The sequence below is a fragment of the Symsagittifera roscoffensis genome, chromosome 3 (assembly GCF_963678635.1).
Source record: "Symsagittifera roscoffensis chromosome 3, txSymRosc1.1, whole genome shotgun sequence".
NCBI lineage: Eukaryota > Metazoa > Xenacoelomorpha > Acoela > Convolutidae > Symsagittifera > Symsagittifera roscoffensis.
This window is the reverse complement of record NC_087064.1, coordinates 81,346,638-81,369,271: the sequence shown is the minus strand read 5'-3', so window position 1 is coordinate 81,369,271 and position 22,634 is coordinate 81,346,638. Positions and strand designations below refer to the sequence as shown.

General features: G+C 35.7%; 1 protein-coding gene across 1 annotated transcript in view; it reads left to right on the top strand.

The window, feature by feature from the left end:
* LOC134841861 (choline transporter-like protein 1) overlaps positions 1 to 22,634 on the top strand; it is a 70,561-nt gene that overhangs the window by 29,231 nt on the left and 18,696 nt on the right. Inside the window, exons 8-13 of the mRNA XM_063857902.1 lie at positions 516 to 587; positions 3,852 to 3,918; positions 5,126 to 5,193; positions 5,480 to 5,730; positions 11,046 to 11,161; positions 11,467 to 11,633. Coding sequence (XP_063713972.1) covers positions 516 to 587; positions 3,852 to 3,918; positions 5,126 to 5,193; positions 5,480 to 5,730; positions 11,046 to 11,161; positions 11,467 to 11,633 — 741 coding nt within the window. The remainder of the gene's footprint in view (positions 1 to 515; positions 588 to 3,851; positions 3,919 to 5,125; positions 5,194 to 5,479; positions 5,731 to 11,045; positions 11,162 to 11,466; positions 11,634 to 22,634) is intronic.

Genomic DNA, 22,634 nt, shown 5'->3' with positions numbered 1-22,634 from the left:
TGGATTTCTTAAAAAGTACCAAAGGGGGGACCCTTTGGGTCGTCAGTGGGTCGAATCCCTGAAGGAGGGGCGTCCGCCCCCCCCCCCCTAAATCCGCCCCTGGTATAAAACCTGCCCACAATCTCATATTTGCCAAAAGAAATACTTAATGGACAATTTTGACAAAAGAATAATTGTGACGAAATTTGGTCCTTATATGTTTCGTGAGAACCCGAAAAATCAATGTAGATGAGTCAGCAACAAGGTCAATTGAATTTTTTTGACTCACATTGAAAACAGCAAAGCTATGGTAGGATACATCGAGATTTGGTAAACAAAAACCAAACGAGCAAATTTATGACGTAAACGTGACAGGTGAAAATAACATCCAATGATCTTCTGAAAGCTTATATTCTGGTCTGGTTACTTTTCGTTCCTCTCTGAGAACGGTAGTCATTTAAGTGGGATACTCTAACCATTTAATTCTTCAGAACTTTTTTGATTGAAAGGAACAGGGTTTCGTGCTTTGTTTGCAGGTGGTGGCCCTCTTCAAGGAGGCAGGCGCAGTAGTGATGTCCATGCCCTTCATTATAGTGCAGCCATTCTTCGTGAGTGATTTTGAGAATGCCTTTGTACTTTTTACTTCTACCTTTTATATCAAGGACGCTTGCTCCGATTTTTTGAAGAAAGCGAGAGGATGTTTGTTCCGAGTTTTGGCTAAAATGGTGGAATATTTGAACTCGGTGTGATTTTTCCCGGCCTTCAAAATGGTCATTTTAACACAGTTTTTGTACAGAAAAGATCGATGCTCGGAAGTCACACGATATAAACACCAAAAAAAAGTTCAAAAAACAATGAAAAAAGCAGCTTGTACCAGTACGAAGTTCTGAATATTCCAACTGCCTTAGGTTTGCCGCGTGTCTGAAGTAACTTTTGATGCGAAAAAAAAACGAATTAAATTTTTGAATATTGGTTAATTGATGCTCTCACCGCCCAAGGGGTCCACCTTTGGTTCAATTGTACGACAACGACATCAAGTATTAGCAGACGACCCTAAAATTTTTCTAGAGGTGTCTTTGGTGTCAATATAAAGTAATTTTTTTTTTTGGGGGGGGGGGGGGAGCGTTGAACAAAAAATCGGTGGAGGAGGAGCTAGGAAAGTGTTTTAGGGGAAACTAGGAAAATCAATTTGGTCAAATTAAAGAAGATCGACAAAAATTTTGAAATAATTTATGTTAAGTCGAGCACCTTGACCCGGGATTCCAAACTGCACAAAACTTTTTTATTTCACAAAAACAATCACAGATGAAGTATCTTAATTTTGTGCAAAATATGAGTTAAGTTTTGAGCTTGGGCATTAATATGTTTTATAATGTACACAAATTCAATTAACAAGTCGACATTTGTCCGAAAAAAAAAACAACTCGAGCACAAATATTCCGTCGCTTTCTTAAAAATCAACAAAAATCAGGTTACAAGCTAATGAAAAATATCACCAAGATCTGTAAAAAAATTCATGAACAATTCTTTCAGATATTCTCCAACACATTCGGAAGAAGCAGTATTGTTTTGTATAATATTATGTATTTTGGATCTAATTAGATTTAAAGACTTCTAAGTTGTAGCATATGGTCACCAGCCAGAGAATTTTTAAACTGACATATTTATTCAAAAAGAATCAGGTTATTTGACCAAACCATTAAATATGGAAAATATACACAAAAAATTAATAAACAACAACACAAAGATCAAATAAAAATAAATAACGCAAAGTTACTAAATGCAACTAATAATAATTTTCGTCGGATTAATTTTTTAAGCTTGCATGCAAACTTGAGAGTCCAGTAACATAGGAAGAAAAGCGGGTCAGAGTTGACAGTTAATCTAAAATCCAAAATCGGTAAAATCCAAAATTAAACAAGGTTTACCGCTTGACTTTTTCATCAATGTCTTTTTTATCATGAGGAAACACAAAACTTTCCAATTTCCCTCTCTTTTTGATCAAAAGTTTTTTAATCTAATTTTTAAATTTAATTTAAAAAAAGAGTTTTAAAATTAATAAACATTTTGTTATTTGTTTTTATCCCCTCACACGCTATTTTAGTAGACAGTGATGCAATTTTGCTTTTGGTAATGTTTTATTTTGAGTATTTTGGCTTGCCACATTTCAATTTGGATTGATTCATCTTGTGGCTCACGCTTTCCCAAGTCGAGGTGCTCGATATATGTTTCGACTTTGAAAGTCGATAAAACGCAGTTTTTCGAATAAAATTCCACAGTCGAGAACATATCTAATTTCGGTTGAGGTTGTCGGAAGATATGTCGAGCAGATTTCAGTTTAAGCTCATGTTTTTGTGATCTAGAGAGTTGGTATAGCATTATACATCCCAATGTTACTCACGCCGCTTAATCCTTATAAATCCCATTGTTAGCCACGCTGCTTGAAACGAATCTGAGACGAATCAATTAATATTGAGAAAATTTTTCGTCTGTCGAGAAAGTCAAGACAGTCGAAACATACCCATTTTTGATCAAAAAAATCAAATCATAACTCTGCCGGGTCGAACAAAATTTTTTTAAAAATGTCGGTCGAGACAGTCGAAACCTTTTTTGACTCAAAAAAATCAAAACATACCAAAATTTACTCGAGAAAATTGAAAAACACCAAAATTTGGTCAAGAAAGTCTAAACTTATCGAAACTTGACCGGGACGGTCAAAACATACCGAAACTCGGCTGCGAAAAACAGAACACAAACCGATCATCTCGACTCGGGTATTGCAAAACATTTTGCAGATTTATTATTCCATTTTCAATAAGAGTCGTCAAAGTATTACCAAACTCTATCCATTATGTTTTCGAAGAAAAAGCCAAAACTGATCCAAAAATGGAATATTCTTTAAATTTCGAGCACTGGGCATCTAGATCTTTTACATTATAAAATTGTCTGTCCAATTTAAAAAAAAATATTTTTTTTTAAGAAAAAAAATTTCAAGCGCAAATGTTTTATCAATTTCCTCGATATTTAGAACAAAAAAATTTAATAAAGACATTACGAGGCCAAATTGTGCACTGGATAGGCGCACAATTTTGTGTCTAAATGTTTGTGGATTCCAGAGACAAGTCTTTAAACATGTTAAATTTTTGTTGCAACAATCAAAGAAAGTAAAAGAATAAAAGAAGAACAAAGGAAGCGTCCTTGTTGCGGAATCCGCTTACCTTTCCCAAAAAGCACAGTTTCGCCGCGTAATGGAATTAAAATTGAGAAAACGAAGTTATTTTATTATTTAAATGGACCAAAATTTCTGGTACTCAGTCTCTAAACTTAGTTTGCAGACACAGAATATTGCGATTATGATTTCAGGAAAACTCCGCCCAAATATATTTCAAAAAATATATAAAAAAATTTGAAAAAGGTAATTTTCCAATTGATTTTTTAAAAACACTGCTGATTGAACCTACAAAGAGATGATTAAATTAAAGCGCCGTTTCATGTAAGAGTTTCAAAAAACTGCTACGCCAATTCTTTGCAATTTATATCAAAATAAGCCCAGTTTTTGGCGATAAAAAAAAACAAAATTCAACACGGATCAAATATTAAAACAATTTTTTTGCGTGAATCCAAATCGAAAAAAAAAATGATTCAAAACAACTAATTCTTAAGTCAAAAATTGGGTAAACGACTAGAAAACAAAAAATCAATAATATGAAGTTGTTGTTTTCATAATAATTTTCTATTAAAACCTAACTCGTTTTGAGAAGAACGAGATTAATTTTTTAATGATAGTTTGTTTGGTCAATGTAAAATAAATTATTAAAACTAAATTATTAAATTATTAAAACTAGTATTTTTACCACTGTTTATTTTTTCAGACGATAGTGACAGTTGGAGGTTTTCTCACGTATTGGGGAGTCACAACACTGTACATTGCATCCTGTAGTTAGTATGATTCATCCTGTGAAAATCAACAACGCGAATTGTTTTCTTTTGAAACAGCAGCAGATTGTGTGTGGGGGGGGGGGGGGATGGCGTCATAATTCGGTGACTCTACCGCCCAAAGCCCCCCTTTGGTACTAATTTACGCAATCAATTTTTGGAAAAAAGCATTTTGGAAACCTTTGTGAAAATTTTCCTGCTGCGTAGAAATTTTTTCTCTATGACGTTTACGTTTGGGTTTTTTGTTTTTTGACCAATAAACAGAGTCAGGGTGGATCTAGGATTTTCTCGAGGGGGTGGGCGGATTTTCAAAAAATTTGCGAAACTTTGTCGACTTTTTTTTAGGTCGACCAAATTAATTACTTTTCCGAGCTTTCACAAAGCACTATAAAGACTCCATTTTGACAATTTTTTTGCGCCGCAGGCGAAATTGTGAGAAAAAGTCCAAAAAATGCGTTTCCCCCTAAGAAAAATTTCAGGGTCCGTCAGTCAAAAAAGGATACATCAAAATAGTTCAAAGGTGGGACCCTTTGGGTCGGCAGGGTGTCGAACCCTGAGGGAGAGAGAAACGTCCGCCCCATCCCCCAATACTGCAACCCTCCCCCCAAATCCGCCCCTGAACATAGTCCTCATTATTTGTATTTTAAAAACAAAGACAACTCGAAGAGATCTTAAATCGGTCCCTGCCATTATATCTCTACGTTTTAGAGCATCAAGATTCAAGAGGATGAAATGAAATGAACTGATTCGTCCTGATTTTTTTGCGCTTTCTCGACTATTTGGCGGTTAAAATTTCGTAATCGGAACGCTTAATTTGTTGAACTGTTGTTACTTCTTGGAAAATGGCATTCGAGCATCCGACATCCGACATCCTACCCCTTCCGACATCCTGCATCCGAGATACTCCCCATTCTAAGCCCATTCCTGCACCCTTACTTCATGAAAATTGCCAGATTGCTTTTCAGATTGATTTTACTATAAATAAACATTTAAATATTACAATTTTTTAAATTCAGATAATGAGAAATTTTTCATCTGAAATTTACAAAAGAGATCGAAATGGTCAAAATTAATCTGACATTTGCTATGTTGATACGTATAGGACTATGATTCTTTAGGGTATGTTTTTCATCAGTAATTGATGGATTTCTTAAGTCTGAACACTTCCATTTATCTATACAGGTTGTGATAAAATATTCACACATTTCAGAGTCTCCTGAAACCAAGGATACATCAGATGGTACTTTCGTCTTTTACGAAACCAACTCGGAGATGAAGGTAAGACATTCTGCTATCTACTTTGTTGAGACATTTTTTGAATATCTGGGAAACCGTGAAGATCGATTTGAGCTAGACCGCGTTGTTTTTAAAGAAAAAGACAGCAGCTTTTCTCACCAAAGAGTTTCGACTTTTTTTAAAATTGATAATTTCATTTATGCAATTCGGCGACATTACAACTATGAGATGAGAGCTCAAATTTTATCAAAGGCCCTTTTCCCCTTTTGCAAAAGCACTGGACTCCATACTGGATGACCAAGTTTAGTTGTGGCTACTTTGGTTTCAGAAAGCGTTCTGGTACCACTTGTTCGGTCTGTTCTGGATCACACAGTTCCTGGTGGCATGTCAGTTGATGATCATAGCAGGAGCAGTGGCCTCGTGGTACTTCACTCGGGACAAGACCAAACTGGGATGGTTCCCTGTCTTGGCCTCCTTCTACCGGACAGTGCGGTACCATTTGGGAACCCTGGCATTTGGATCTCTAATCATTGCAATTATCCAGTTTGTGAAAGCTGTCCTCTCATACGTTGAACAGCAGTAAGTGTTGTTTTCACCCGTCATAAATTGTCAGAAAAAATCACTTGTGAAAATGAGATACCTGTAGAAATGTCGAAGTTTTTGATTCAAAATAAGCGCTAAAAACTAAAAAATACTAACGTTACTCGAGTAAAACTAAGTTTTCACGTTCTAAATTAAGCTATTGTAAGCTTTTAAGCCCTTAAAGTAAGCTATTGTAAGCCTACACGCTCTCATTATTCGCTCGATTTAAAACGAAAAATCAAAAATTTTTCGACACTGGGAAATTTTTTTTGAAATTTCTGAATGGCGTTCAAATCACGACTGTAAAGTCTTCAATATGATATATCACTCAAATCTCTCGGATAATTATTTGTAGCAGCTGATTTAAAAAAAAGAAAAAATTTAAAAATATTTCAAATGGTCGGAACAATAAAACGGAAGACAAATTCCAAAAAAAAAAACATTATTTTTTGTTTTGAAATAAATTGTTGGACATTGAAAAACATAACATTCAACTGCAAGAGAGCATCTAATTTAAACAACGGTAGAGTCACAATCATTAGTTGAGAGCGAAATTTGATAAACCAGAAATCTACTGAAACTTTGCAAGTACAAAGACGAGGAGCGGCGTAGAAAGTCAGATACTTAAACGAAATTCAATGGCATGCAGATTGGCAACACAAAAAGGAAACTTCCTTTCCCATTAAATTAAGCCATAAGCAGGGAAGGCTTGAAAGTTTTAAAAAAACCTATCAGCAAAAAGTGAACGAGATGTGAACAGCTCCGAAAAATAAAAATGTCACTGCTAATCACAGTGAACAAACCCGTTGGGTAACGGATCTCGAGAAAATTATTTCAACAAGGGCTTTGAAAAAAAAACCTGGATGATTTTAACTGTGGATGAGGAAATAGAGGTCATTAGAACCAGATGCAAAATCTGAAAAGGAATATGTACCGTATTCAAAAACCACGCATGGTGTACCGAATTCACCTATGATGGTCTAAGAGTCGATAATCAAAACCTTTTTTAACATATATCTCCCAGATAATGCTACCGTTTCGACTGCTCCAGTAGTTGTGGTACCTTCTCCGAGCTTAACTTTGGATAGAGACGGTAAACTCTATACAACAGACTCCCAAACTGCCAGCCAGTTGGTCCCCTACAGCTGAAAACTGCGAACAGTAAACTAAAGGTGAGTTAGAATGGAAAGTTCAACCACGAAGCAATCAACGCCGCCACCTGAAACAATTCGCAGTAACTTTCGTCTACATTCTAGACATCAGCTACCAAAAAAACATTAGGACGGGTCTTTTAGCATAGTCTGGAGAAAAAAAATTTGTTTTCATCTACTGAAGCTTAATGAGTACAATGACAATGTACAGCGTAGAAAAGCTGAATTTCAAGCGAAGTTCATTGGCAGGAAGATTGGCGACAATGAATGAAAGCAAGCTTCAATTCCCATTGAACTAAGCCATAAGCAGGGAAGGCTAGAAAATTTCAAAAAATCTATCAGAAAAGAAGTGAACCAGATGTAAACAGCTCCGAAAATCAAAAATATCACTGCTAATGTCTACGGAGTCTGTAGCCAGGAACAAACCCAGTGGGTGACCTGGACTAATTTAACTGGGGCTAGGAAAATAGAGGTGAATAGAACCAGAGACAAAATCTAACAAGGATAGCCGGTTACTGTGCAAGTAGCACAGAATATACCGACCACAGTCTCATAAAAAACACAAAAAAGTTTTTTTTTCGAATTAGTTTCACTTTTTTCTGCATGTTGTGATAAATAGATCTGGACGAAAAAATAGAATTTAGTTATATTTGAGAGTCATACTAAGATAGGTCAATTAGCAAGCAGTTTTTGAAGACAAATGACTTAAACCGAAAACAAAAAATTTAAGAAACTTTTTGCGGAAATTTTTTGAACTTTGAAGTTTTTGATTCCCAAAATTGCGCTAAGAAACTCCGAAAACTACCTTTACTTGAGTAAAACTAAATTTTCACGCCTAAATTTAGCTCAAAAAACTAACTACCTCACTAACTACCTTACTAATTAGCTCAAAATCAGACCAAAAATCAAAAATTTCGAACCGGTTTTTCTCAACACATTTTTCTCGACACCGGTTTTTCAAAACCCAGCATGATGTACCGCATTTACGCATGGTGGTCTAAGAATGGATAGTCGAAACTTTTTGGACAGCACTTGTGTACATATATCCCCCAGATAACGCCACCGCTTCGACTGCTCCAACAGTTGAGGTACCTTCTCCTAGCTTAACCTTGGATAGAGACAGTAATATCTATAACATGGACTTCCAAACTGCACGCCAGTTAGTACCTTGCAGCTAAAAACTACCGAGTTAACTGCTTCCGCCAAAATAGTCAGAAAGGTCCGCCTCAACCTTTGACTCAAACGCAGCCACCAAAAACAATTATGGGACGGGTTTTCATTATCACAGTCCAGAAAAGAACGGCACATCCGGCAAAGAAGGGTTAATTGGCATCAAGACCGCTGAGTGTTCTCTCTTCAACCATTTTCGATTGAAGAGCCGACACCGGAATATTCACTTAGGCATCATTGCCCCCAGTTGTAAGCCGGCGGCATCTGCAAAAAAAAACCTCGATATGAATTGGCTGTCCAAATCACCAAAAAAGTTTTGTTCAAGTCCACGGAGGATTCTCAGATTGTACTACACGTGGACGAAGACTGAACAACAGCTGATATTTTCGGATGTCGAGAAAATCCTCGACAGGACTATGGCCTTGTCGTAACTAAGACTCTAAAGAGCAGAATACGCTAAAAGGAGTTGGGAAAACAGCTAGTTGAGACAGAAAGCTTTCTAATTTATCTCATTTATTTATTCTGCGACTACTTACTCACATATCTTCGGCGTGATTGTTCCGACCACTTCAAGAAGTGAGGAACCATGGCATAGCGGCTATTGTTTTTTCCATCTGATTTTCAGTACTTCAAAGAAAGATCGTCGGGGATGAACTGTCATATTGACCAGTGGCACGCGCCGAAATTTTTATAGGGGGGGGGGCAGTTTTTCGAGAAAAAAAATTGAATTTTTTAACCTTTTTGTAAGCCGACCAATTTGATTTTCTCAGCTCTCCGAAAACACTATGAGGACCCTATTTAGCAATGGCGTTTTTAGCGGGGTCTTCGTGGCGGGGGCAGAGACCTTCCCTCAGAGATCCGATCCCCTGTCGATCCCAAGGGTCCCCCTTTGTACTATTTTGAGATATCCATTTTTCGCTGACTGACCAAAAACTGTTTCTAAGAGCGCCTTCGGCGCCTGTATTTAATAATTTACGCGCTCCAATCAAAACGCAGTTCTTTGGGCAAATTTTCCAAAAAGTGCCTAAAAACCGCAACTTTTGGCCTGTTATTTTGAAAAATTTGGGAGAGCTCAGAAAAACAATTTGTTCGATCTAAAAAACAAGACAAAATTTTCGAAAATGAAAAATTTTGCAACCACAATGAAAAAATTTTGCAACCAGAATTAAAGGGGGGGGGGGCGGAGTTCGCCACGCCCCACTCAGCACGCTTCTCATATTAACCTTCTTTCATCCGTCTTCAAGTTGTGACAAAGTTGTGACATATTGCTTCAAGTTGTGACAAAAAAACTTCCAAAATTTGTCGCCATGTCGAATAAAACATGATTTTTTTCATATTATTGTTTTTGTGACTAAAAGTTTCAGAGTAGGTTTTCTATCTATTTTTTCAATATTTTAAATATTATGAACTGATTGGACGAGCTTACAGATCAATCCCCAATTTAGTCTTCTCTCTCTAGAGCAAAAATAAACAACAAAAACTCAAAAAGAAACACCAAAAATTTCATGTTTCCCAATTTTGGTATAGATTTTTGCGTAGTCACTTTCATTTTGTTAGAAGAAGCTATAGTCTAGTTATGATTTTTTTTTTCAATTTTGACTACCCAAAAAAGGTCATATTTTTGGGTAAGGTTTTACCCAAAAAATTTCATTTTTTCCAATTTTGGTATAGATTTTTGTGTAGTCACAATCATTTTGTCAGAAAAAGCTATAGCTTAGTTATGAATTTTTTTCAATTTTGACCTAAAGTAGCAGATTTAAATAGTGAAGGGCAAACTTGGTATCATATCTATGCCTTTTTGCTTTTATGCTCGGTGTATCTTTTTTATGCAGTCCATTTTCGCCGATCGAAATATTAGTTTTCAACAACAATTTTTAAACCTCATTAAAAATATTGACTTCTTAAGTTCAAATTTAAAAAAATATTTTACCTCCTATTATTTTTGTAAAGTTCTGGGGGTTTGAAAAATGCCAAACTGGCCATGTTATGGACTAAATTATGCGCGCTTTGAAGAGTTAATTCATAATGCTGAGAACATAACGCAAATTATTTATGCGTGGTGAAAACACCCGCACTACAAAATCGTTATAATTTGGATTGAGGTTAGATAATTGGTCGTATTAATTTCGGAAGACTCAAAATTTTACACTTTTGTATTGTCCAAAATTTATAGGTTTTCATTATTTTGTTGTCCCAAAAACTTTTCGATATGAATTAAGGGACAGTCGGAACATTCAAAATTTTACCTTGATATACGAGAAGTCTTGTTGTTCCGACTTTCGTAACGAAAGTAACGGAATATTTGTGCTCGGGGTGGGGGATTTTTATTTTTTCTTCAGACAAATTTCGACTTTTTAACTAGCCATTTTTGACGGGATTATTTTATATCATTCGAAAGGTATTGTTGTCCTGAGCTTAATTTTGAAAAGATATTTCACCTGTTATCATTTTCGTAAAGTTATGGAAATTAAAGATTGCAATTTTGGCTAATTTGGGACAATTAACGCGGGATATAATTCTTTTCATGTCATTACTGCGCCATAGACCTTAAGAGGCAGTCGGAACATTCAGAGCCTCCCCCTGATACGAGCAGTCTTGTTACTACTACTATCTAATCTATAAATCTACTATTAAAATTATTACAATTGCAGAATTACTACAATCTACTACAATTGTGTTCACTGAAAACAAACAACTAGGACATTATTCAGACAATTAAATAATATCTCAGTAAAATTTTTGGAGGCTGCTGCTCTTTTATTTTGTCTACTAAGTTTCCACAATCGAATTCAACTTAAACATTTTTTCTAGTTAGTTTAACTTAAGTTTTTTAAAACTCTTTTCTACTTTTCTTATTCAGCTTAGAACTCTTCTGTTATGTTTACACTGACCCAACAGTGACCGAATTACAGTGACCCAACAATGGACTTTTTAGAAGGAAGTTGATTGTCAGGGGGACCTATTCTTAAGTATAGAGAATTGATATTTCAGGTTGAATAAATCGGACAATGCAATTGCAAAGTTTGTGTTCAAGTGCATGTTCTGTTGCCTGTGGTGCCTAGAAAACATCATCAGATTCATCAACCGCAACGCTTACATCATGACAGGTAAGTGTCATTACCCCCGTCACGTTTTTACCCACAATTTTGAGCGGAGTCCGGGAAAATTAACCTCTCATTACGCTAAAAACTATCCGTGAAAAACTACAAGGCTAAGAATTCGGTGAAAAAATTTCCGCTGTTTCACCTTTTACAACTTCTAATAAACACTATGGAAAAAAACAGAAATCTTTAAACGAGAAAGTCAGATAACTCATGAAAAAAAAAACGAGAACATTCAAATAAAATTGCTCAAACGGTCAAAATTGCTCAAATCGACCAGGTTTGGTGTTGATGATGGTTGTGTGTTGCAGCCATATATGGCTACCACTTCTGCAAGGCGGCCAAGCGGGGCTTCACTCTGCTGGTGTCGAATGCAGTGAGAGTTGTGGCCATCAACACAGTCGGAGATTTCTGTCTGTTCCTCGCCAAACTCATGGTCGTCTTTGCAGTAGTGCTCATAGGCATCAAAATCACAGAAGTCAGTTCCAAAACACTATTTAAGAAAATCTCGCCAGCTTGAAGAAGAGCATCAGCTTAACATCCCGTAAAATAGATCAAAATTATGATCTTCCTCCCCTTCGTTTGGTTTGCATTAATTGTTTAATTGGCGTTTAATTGGCTAAAAATTAAAACCCGCAACAATTTCCGCGATTAAATTCTAGAATGTAACAGTCGCGAAGATCTTAACTCCCCGACCAATAGTTCATAGTCTGGACAGGGTTTGGAGTCGCGGACAAAGTCTATGCTATCGTATTTCGGACCTGATAGTCTGAAAATGAGTTGCGATTGTCTGTAAAAAACTGCACATGAGCTCAAATAAAGTCAGATAAGGAGTTTTGCAGGCAAAAATTATTGTTCTGCAGGACCTAATTCCACAATGAGTGAGCTTTTCGAATTTCAGAAAAAAACTTAAAACACAATAACAAAATTGAAACTTTTTGAACAGCAAAAATTTGTGGTATTTTGAAGTACGTGTTTCTTTATATTGTATCGCAAAATTGGCAAAAAAACTCTTTCGACGTTGATGTAGTTTCGCAAAATTATTTCGAAGATGATGTAGAGCAATGAGCTTTGCAATGTTGTTATATCCTATGATCTGAGTAAAGACTTGTTTTGTCATAAAACTGAATTCACACAAATACGAAATAGAATTTTCAAAGAGTAAACAAGACAAGTCTAGAGTCTTTAAAAAAGTCAGCACACACTGAATCTAAAATATGGTATTTCAGATTTAAGGTCTACTACCGTAGCAATACCACATTCACAATCTTATGGGAAAAAAATGTTGCTGTGTATCAATTTTACCAAAATTAGTTTTAGATCTATGAGTTTTAATCTCAGTTTTGACAAATCGTGAATGAGCACTGGCCTTTTTTCTCTGTTTTTCTTCCCCCTTTTTCTTTTTTTTTCAAGTTTTTGTCCCAGTCTAGTGGGCCAGTTTGCGCCCCAAGTTCTGTCCAGCTCGAGCTATTTTGGCGGTATTTTTGTGTAAGTAATTGCGTTTCAAATAGGGAAATTTATGTTCTGTCACAATCCTCGGTAAAATCCTAGTCGCCAGCTCTGTTCTATAATTTTTGGTTGCTTTTCCGTTTCTTCCGCTGTTATGGATGCATCTGTGGACGTTTCGGCCAGTTCATTTGAAGATATCTTTGAAGGCTATCCTTCGTACAAATCTGTTCTACTGTTTTCTTTTTTCACCTCTTTGCTATTTGTTCGGCCATTTCCAATCTTTCTTCGTATGTTGTTTCGTTTTTTTTAAAAAAATTTTTCTGTTTTATCATCTGCAATCATGTTTTTCTTGATGAATTTTTTCACGTCTAGCGCTTTTTCTTCTCTTTTTATTGGCGTGGATGTAGCTGGCCATGCCGTTTTTACAATTATGTTTCTGCTTCTTCTCTATCTCGTTTTTTGATTGACACTTTGTTTTCCAAATTTGTGTGCCGCTGTCTTTTTGTTCTTTTCCGGTGGTGTTAACCTGTTGTTCGGCACTGCTATTTAAAAATACATGAAATCCTTTCCTCGCCTTTTTGTCTTTAGAAGTCACTGTCTTGGGGCTCTCCTTAAAATCTCTGATGAACGGATCACTAAGAAAACATATTTAAGTCATCACACGATTCCGAATTTGATGACGAGGTTTCCATGAATAGTTGAATTTTGAAAGCCTTGCTCACTAGCTCTAATGAGGGACACTTTTTTGTCCTCCCCCAGTTGACTTTTTATAATCGCGAAATCGGAGTTTCTGTATACTGCCCTTTTTTAGTCGAATCCGTTTCCTTTTCAAAAAGTACTGCCTTTGGTACTGTCAGTGCTTTCCCCGAGAGTTGTTTTAGGTATTTACGAACTACCACTTTTTCACGATTTCACTGTTCAAGATGTCCAGTTTTTCTTCTTTGGGTCCGTTTGTACTGTTTCTTCCACGAACCGAAGTTTCTCGGAGTAAATCAATTACCTTTTCGGTTTTGGATTAGTTTTGTCGATTGCCTCTATATTTTGCTTAGCTTCGTCGCGCGCTGTATCCCGTCTTGTTTTAGTCCAACCTGCGTTATTTTCTGAGAAAATTCTCAGCATTGGCTGCCTGACCTTATTTTTGCTGGTCGCAAGTTGCTGCTTAAAGATTGGGCCCACTTCTCTGCTGATTTGTCAGTTTGAAACGTTCTTTAATTTCTCCCGTCTCTGATCATTTTGTCTCTTCAACTGGGAGAACGTTTGACGCCGTTTGGGGAACAAGCAGTTTTTTCTTGCCCTGTTTTGTACATTCTCTACACTATTCTGCCAGCTTCTCTTCATCTTTATGCAGTTGTGGCTATCAAAAATACGTTGAAAATTCCTTGTAGTATTTGCTCAAATGTTCTGTGAGTAGCCTTTTCATATTGGCTTTTGCAATGTTTGCGCACTGCAATACAATTGTCTTCCAAAATGCTGTCTTTCACCATAGCTACTCATCTTGTTAAAAAGTGGATCGTGGTATTTTTTCTCTGTTCAAACCCTGCATATCTTTTTGTTATACAGTTTGTCTAACTCTGTTCCACTATATAATTTCTGAGATCAGTTGAGCTCATAAATTTTTGTCCAGCATTTTCTCTAGATTTTCGAGAGCGTCATCCCCCAGCTGAGCTGCAGTAAAATTCATTGTTCATCCTTTTTTGACAATTGTTTCAACGGTACAGTTTTGACTATACTCTTTTCTGGGCTGTCCTCTTCTAACTGGAACAAAACTTCCTGAATTCTCCTCAGCGTCGTCATTGTCGTCTTCTCTTGTGTTGTTGTTTTTTGCGTTCATCATCTCATCACAATCAGTTTCAACCCTTAAATTCACTGGTAAAGGCACCTGACTCTATTCTTCTGGACTGGATCGTCTCATCCAACCTTCGAAAATTTTTATTTGTGTAGCTACTTCCGCTATTAATTTTCTCTCGGTTTGACCTTAGAGCTCCATCTTACCTTGTTGGCGACTTTTGTTGTGCTTCAATGACCGAACCATTGCCTGAACTCCTTGATTGCCATTGCATCGACTCATCGGTTTTCGTTTCTGCAGTTTCGATTTCAATTCCATTGCTCGTTTTCATTGAGTTCGATTTATGTTTGGAATTTAAGTACTCTTTCCGATTTGCAGTATGCATCTTGTTCAACCTTGGTCACCGGGTCAACTATATGTTGTTGCAGAATTGTGTAAAAATGTTTTTTTTTTCGCTCGTTTGGCAACGTTTAGAGCATCTGGTTTCGTACCGGCGGAGCTGTCTTTAGTGTTGTCTTCTATAGCAACGAGTTTCTAATGTTGACTTAACTCAGAGCAAGAGCGCTCTAAATCGTTTTCATTATGGTTCAACTCAATGTTTCGAACCAGTCGAATGCTCATATGCAAACAAGTGTCGCGTGTAACTTTTTAACTGATGGTTCTTGAATTTTTAAGCAAATCTGATTTCAACGAAATTTTTGCCAATGGATCCCTCGAAAGACATTCTACAATTAACAAATCTCTGCTGCGCAAGTGATTGACTTCAAACTCAATTGGCAGTAGCCTATCCGTTCATATAGTCAATTAAGATCGATAGGTTTCGTTTGCTGAGGTAGCATTAAGGGCTGATAACAACGTTTGATGATGCATCTCTAAAACTTATTCTAGTCCTGCATAAAACTGTTCAAATCTATTAAATGCCCATATTATTGGTAACCATTATAAGTTTTTGGTTGAGTACTTCTTCTGGTCTTTGAGAATTCCCGATGCGAAAGATATGGGAAGCCAATTTTTATTTTTGGACAGTTGTTTCAAGGTAGCACCTCGTCTATTTTGACAAAATTCGCGGTTTTCCTGATTCTGCGGAAAACTGAATATTGACAGTTTTAGCGCTGAATTTTCTTCAGCTAATATTTGCATGGCATTGCTCAGTAACAGCTCCTGATGTTACTCTCCCCTCCTTGACATTATCAAGAAGTCGTCTAGAAGGCAGAAGTTTTTCAGTGTATTGTTCAACGGGCGGTCTATAGCCTTCTGAAGCTCTGCTGACATGTTAAACTGATTGGCTCTTTCCGCAGTTACACTGATTGGTTGTTTCACTGATTGACTGTTTACACTGATTGGCTGTTTCACTGATTGGCTGTTTCACTGATTGGCTGTTTACAGTGATTGGCTGTTTCCGCAGTAAATTACACTGATTGGCTGTTTCTGCAGTAATTACAGCTGACTATTCATGGATTTGAGGTCTAAAACTGAGACATATTACATGTTTTCTGTTTTCCCCGGAACAATTTGACACACTACATTTAATAAATCGTTTACGATGTTACTTGATGCTTTTCCTTACAACTAACGATTCATTGGGTTTGCGTCTGATGTTAGTTAAATGTGTCATACTTTTATTGTAATAACACTTAGTGCCATATAAGACTCACTACTGGATTTTTTTAGTTCTAAAAATGTGCCTCATTGAGTAGTTTCTTTCTCTTTTTTTTCAACCTTCTACTGAAGATGGTTCGCCATACGTCATACAAATGGGATTTAACATATAGTTGAACTATGATATCACTTTGCAAAGTTTTGGCACATTTTTTTTGTCGAAGAGTTTTTAGACTTTTTTCTCTGGTTAGCGATCCGGTATTTCCTCACCTTGTAGCTCATGGAATCGCGTCCTAGAATTCAAAGCAACTCTCTGTGAGGTTAATATCTTCAGCTTTTCTTGCAGAACAACCTAATATGCGCCCAGATACTGTTCTGTAATTATGAGATTTTACTTTTGGCATTACCCAACCCCCATTCCCCCAGCTACGGTGGTCATTTTTGCTTTCAAGGTTATTTTTTTGACAGTTTTTGTCATTGTCGACAAATTGCGCAGTTTTATTCAATTTTTCACATGATATGAATATTGCCGAGTGTGCAAAACCCAAAAGTTCTTTAGCCGTGGTTCAGTTTATGAAAAACCACGGGACTTCCTCTGCCCACTGTCACGTGAGTGATGTGGTTGTTCTCTCTAACTAATGGCTGTTTTCTTTTCACGTTTTTTAATCTTAAGTCTTTTTTCACCATTTTTTCAATTTCTTTAAACTAGATTTGTGCTGTTTCGCAGTTTTCGACTTTTTAATCATCGTTTATCTGAATAATGAACTTTCAATTTTGTAAATTTATTTTCCTCAAAATCTATTTCTTCAAACTCACTCGTAAAATCTGCGATTTTTGTTAAATGATTTTTTTTTCAGGTTTTGCATTGGTTTCCCATCGCAGTGCAATTCTCAAAAAGATTCATCCCTACATTCATCCGTACCTCGTGTTGTTTGGTGTCTGTATCTGCATCCGGGTTCTTCTGAACTCTAGTGTGTTTAAAATTTTCGAACGATGAGTTTTGTATTCTGTTACTCTGGTTCCTAGTATTAAAAATTGCTTGCTGCTTAGTTTTCCTTTGTGCATGACCCTTTTCTGATGTTTGACCATAACTTTGATGCACTTGTGTTGTCTGCTTGCTTTGCTAAAGATTTTGGGGATTTTATCTCTAATATAAGTGTATCCTGGAGCGCTCTATTTTTTTTTACATAAACAAATCCCCCACTAGTTATCTTCGAGTGTTACCAGTTCAGATCTTACTGCTTGCGCAGTTAACGGCGCATGAAACGTTTCCAGGTAATCATTCGGGCTTCCTGGGCATGGAGGAACAACCTAAAAACTTTTTATGTTACGTTTTGACCTTCTCCAACGTGACCGTGATCATATCGTATAGATCTTATAACGATTCTCTAGAAGTTTCGACATGCGGGTTTGTTTTTAACCATCGTTTAATTCTCTCTGACCTCAAGGATGAAGCAGACATGATATCAAATTCTGTTGTACTTTCGTAAAGAGAACCCATGGTGTCCCACTTCGGGTCACTTCATGGTACCTTTCGTTTTTTTAGCCTCAAATATTCTTTTCATGAGTCTATCTCCTTCTATTCATGCTGCATCTGCAGTCGTAGATTTTGGCAATCAGGTTGACTTCGGTCTTGGTATCGGCTCCAGCATAACCGGTTACGTTGGTAACAGTATTTTTGCGTGGATCCATGTTTTCTACTATTGTAGCTGCTATCATGAACTGATCCAACCCCATTTTGATCAGTCATGGTGGATCTACTGAAAACGTTGCCCAGAAAAAGAATGAATTCGAAACTTCCAGTTTTGTCCGGTTGTGTCGTGAAATTTATTGAAATGAACTGGTGTCCGTTTTTATTTCAACTTTCAAAAAAAACTGAAGGAATATGTATGCTCCGGTTGCTCTTTTTCTCTAGACAAACTTCGAAATTTGGACATTTTAACTGGCCATTTTAGCGGATTTTTTTTTAACAGGCGAAAGATATAGTTTTAATGAGCTAAAACTTAAAAAGTTATTTCATCTATGATCTTTTTTTCGTGAAATCATGAGGGCTTAAAAAGTGCCAGTTTGGTATGATACGCAATATTTTTGGGCTATTACCGCGTCAGCGCTGTTTTTATCCGGTGATGCGTCACATCAAAAAACTTAAACGTAATTATTGGAATTTGACTCTATTTCTATTTAAAGTGCAATCCTGTAAATACTAGTGTTAATATAGTATGGTTCAATACTCAATTGTCACTTCAAGACCGAACCAATAAACCTATTCTAAGTGATAACTGAGATAAAATTAAGTAGCAAAACGAATGAATGTACCTGCAAATCAGTAAAAACCCATGAAAAAAATTGAAACAGTTTATGCATAAACCAATTTTTCTTGATTGGAAACTTAAATGCCACTTTAGGAAAACTAAAAACCAACTGTTAGCTGCCAACTCAAAAATTCCGAACAAAAACTACCATATCGACATAAATATGAGAACTAAAAAGCTATACTTCGTAGAAAGATATAACGGACAATTTATAAAAAAAACTCGATTTTTAAATGATCAGTATTGATATGGAATAAGATTATAGATGACGAACTTAACTTATGGGGTATACTAACATACAAACAAGCGAAGATCAAATTTAAAAATTAACTTTTATTTTTATCTAAGGAAGATCCATCAGTGGCAACCTATGTTAAATTATCATGGAAAAATTTTAAGTTCATATAGGGAAAAACAGTAACTCCATTTGTCATTATTTTGATCTATAATATACATATTAAAATTACACCTTGTTATTAATGTAAGCCTATTTTCACCTAAATTTAATTAAAATCTGACATACACTTGCATATTTGAAATTGATTTCAGTTTGCAATTTAAGTGTTTAACTTTTTAGACATGAATTTCTAGCTACATTCGCCTTTGGGCGGCTGACCATATCCTCTGCTTTCTAATATTATGGTCTCGTGCAAAAATATCCAATTTCAAGTTCGATCTTCATGCATCCTTTTCTGCTCTGAACTGGGTTGTTGGTCTTTCCAAAAAGTTCGCAATGTGTAAAGTGTTTGTTGCCTCATTGGTTTTTTTGCTGACTGCGCCATGAAAAAAGCGGAAGCGACACACCAATAAATTAACCAGTAAGCTTTAATTGAAATAACCCCAACCCCACAAACACACACACAAACAATATCGAGCAATACATCTTGTATTTGCCTAAATTCCGCTTTAAGCAAAAAAAATTGTCAACTTTATTTTGATTTCGACAAATTCTTGTTGTCTTTAATTTTATTTGGTCATTTTCAACAAAGCGAGACTCGTAAATTTTTTTTCTCAATTTGAACATTTTTAATATAAATTTTAAACGAAGTTAAAATGGATTGTATAGTGTATTAAATTTGTATAAAATCTGTATAAAATCTGTTTTAAATCTGTATAAATCTGTATCTAATCTATGCCAAAAATTGCACTACAAAAATTTGGTGACTATTGTATCAGTTAAAACAAGTAAAAAAAATTGCAATTGGTTGTAATCGATTGGATAGTCAAAGAAATCAATTATTTCGTGCATAAAAACTAGATTGTTGAACTGTTACTTGAGTTAAATGGTTGCAATCTTAGTTTTGTCAATGCGGGAATGTTTGTTGATTCGAAAACTGTTCAGACAAAAGAAATTGGTTGGCGGTGTATCTATAACAGAATACCTGTGAAACTGATGATCACAAAGAAAAATCACACAAAAACAAACTGAAATTTGGGTAAGAAATCTGTAGCATGTAATTGTTTTGATAAATGAAACAATTTCAACGTAATGCCGAGAAAATTTGAATGTGAACAAAAACTTATTATTATAAAAGTTAGTTCATTAGTTTTTCATCAATACTTTTATATTTACATGACGATATAACTGTTGTTTCTTAAATCAGTATGAGCATTTCATTTTGTAGCAGCATGTATGTTCAACCAACTGGTTATTTTGGATTTACATGTTTTCGACATTAAACATATTTTTCTGTTTTTGAACGAGCTATTTTTGACGGGATTTTGTCATCATCTAAAAAATCATAATATTTTCTCTTCAAAATTAAAAACATGTTTCACTTGTGACAAATTTCTGTGAATATATGGGATTTTAAAAATTGTCAATTTGGCCAAATTGGGATATTTTTAAATCTGATACAATTTGAGCATAGAAAGCGTCAGTGGCGTTATGAATCGTTCCAATCTGAATGGAGCCAAGCAATTTGCTCTTATTAATACGTTATTAGGCTCAAAAAATCCGAAATGATACGAAATGTCTTGTTGAACTTTTATTCTTGAAATTCTATCGCTGAACTGAAAAAAATTACATGACGTCAAACTTTTCACCAATTTGATTAATTTAATGATTAGTTTATTGAGAAATTAAATGAAAATTAAAGAGGAGAGTTTTAAGTGTGAAGGAATGAGGGAGGGAAGAAGCAATAATGCCGCTCTTTTCGTTTTATCAACAAGTGACCTATAGCACGAATAAGGGGATGAAAGGCTGAAAGTACAGCTAAGACTTCATTACATCAACTAAATCGCCATTTTGTCTTCTCTTATTAGAACGAGGCATCAAAGGCTTGGAAAATTCTGGTAACAATTGGCTTGAATCAAATTAGATTTAAGATATTTTAATGACTAAGTTTGTGAATTTTCTGTATTTTAAAAATAACGTTTATCATGCTCATCTATATGAATAGTTTAAAAGTTTCAAAATTGTTTAAAACTCAAAATGCACATGCAGATGACCTTTTTTTTAGGCCAACCAAATAGATTTTTAGAGATCTCTAAAGACACGCAGGCAGTTTTGGGCCGAAAATAAAATTTTGAGCGTTTTTTGCGTTTTATGAATTGAAACCAAACAATTAAGATTGGCACCAAAGGGGCCTTCAGTATAATTTAAGGGTTGGTTGGCGGTAAATCGACGCCATATGTTAATACCAAAGAGGAGACCGTTAGGATCGGCGGCGAGTGTCGTCTACTTGAGTTCTTTTATAGAGCAAGGATTTTCTCGAAGCGGGAGCGGATTTTCAAAAACTTTTCGACAATTGCGTCAGTCTTTTTTTCCAAATAGATTTTTTTCGAGCTCCTAGAACACTGTTGAGAGCCCATTTTGTGAAAAAAAAAATTGTGCCAAAAAATAGATCCAAAATGCCGTTATAGGGCTCTTTTGAATGGTTTTCCCCAAAAAACGGGTTTTTGAGCGCCCGCTTCTAAGCAAAAATGGTATATCCAAAGGCGCCTTAAAACTTTTAAGTTTAATTGGCCATAAACGGATGTCGGAAAGTGGTGCCAATATAGACGAGGGAGTCGATTTCAGGGAAAATAACCTATATGTTTTATATTTCAAGAAGTTATTTTGCCCGTTTTTGATGACAGGAATGCTTCGAAATTTTTAAAGCAAAATTTTCAATGTTTTTGAAAAGCTATAATGTAGTTTATCGAGTCTCAGGGATACAATCAATTTCCTTGAATTTCAAATCCCTTTTTTAATGTAGTTTTTAAGGTCTCAGGAGGCAATCAACTTTACTTGAACTTCAAATCCTTTTTTAAAAAAATCCCTGTTTTGTTGTTTTTTAGGCTCGTAGAGGCGCATTAAAAATTAGATTTTTTTCTTTTCCTTTTTTTGAAACTAGGAGCAAAAAGTTAAGGTCTAATTAAGTTTGCATCAGTTTTCCCCGAGGTTGAAAGAAATGTTCTGAAAACAATTTACCGGAATCGAAATGACGACTGATAATATAAAATTTTGAGTGTTGAAATTTGATTTCTTATTGTAATTCATACAACCCATTAGCTTACCGCAAGTCAATTTTGGAATGATATCGTAATGCGGGATACTTCAACACGCATAACTAAACCGCGTTACATTTTTAGCTTCAAAGAATGAAATGAGCAGTTATATTAGTTTCTGAGACCACGTAAAATCAGGTTATTAGAGTGATGTGCGTGCCCTTCTTCGGTTAAAAAGATCGCCACGGATCGATCAGTAGTAGAAGAGTGAAGAGAGGTAGTAGATACCTTCAAAACACGATAAGATTTGATATATTTCGACCTGTTAACTATTTTTTTAGATAGTCTTACTCTTTGCTGAAGCTAAGCTGAAACCTACTGAAATTTCGAAAAATCAAATTAATTGAGAAAAAAAAATTGTTAAAAGAAAGTATACAAATCACTGCTTCAAAGAAAAATTTTACCGCAAATTTACAGTTAGTCAATCAATACTTCATTGAATGCAGCTACACTACCATTTATTTACCACTTCAAAGGTTTTGTGGGTATTCCGTCATTGTGGGTATTACGAACTTGTCTTTTTGGGCAAAAATAGCTCAATCCCTTCTTTGTCTGCTCGTATGTAGCAACCATATGATTAATGCTTCTCAAAACTCTGTTTCTTGAAGTCAAATTGGTTGGTTCATCGAGTGCTTTTCTGTATTTTTCCATAGGTCTATCGCCGGATTCTTCTAGAACTCTTTTAATCAATATTTGCAGCTAAATTTCGTCTGGTCTTACTTTAAACAGTCCAGGCTATTGTTTATCGCGTTTCTTGTGAGCGCTACAACCTGTTCGTGGAAAAAAGTTTGTTTTTGAATCTGCACTAAATTAATATCTGCAATCCTTTTCGGTCAAATTT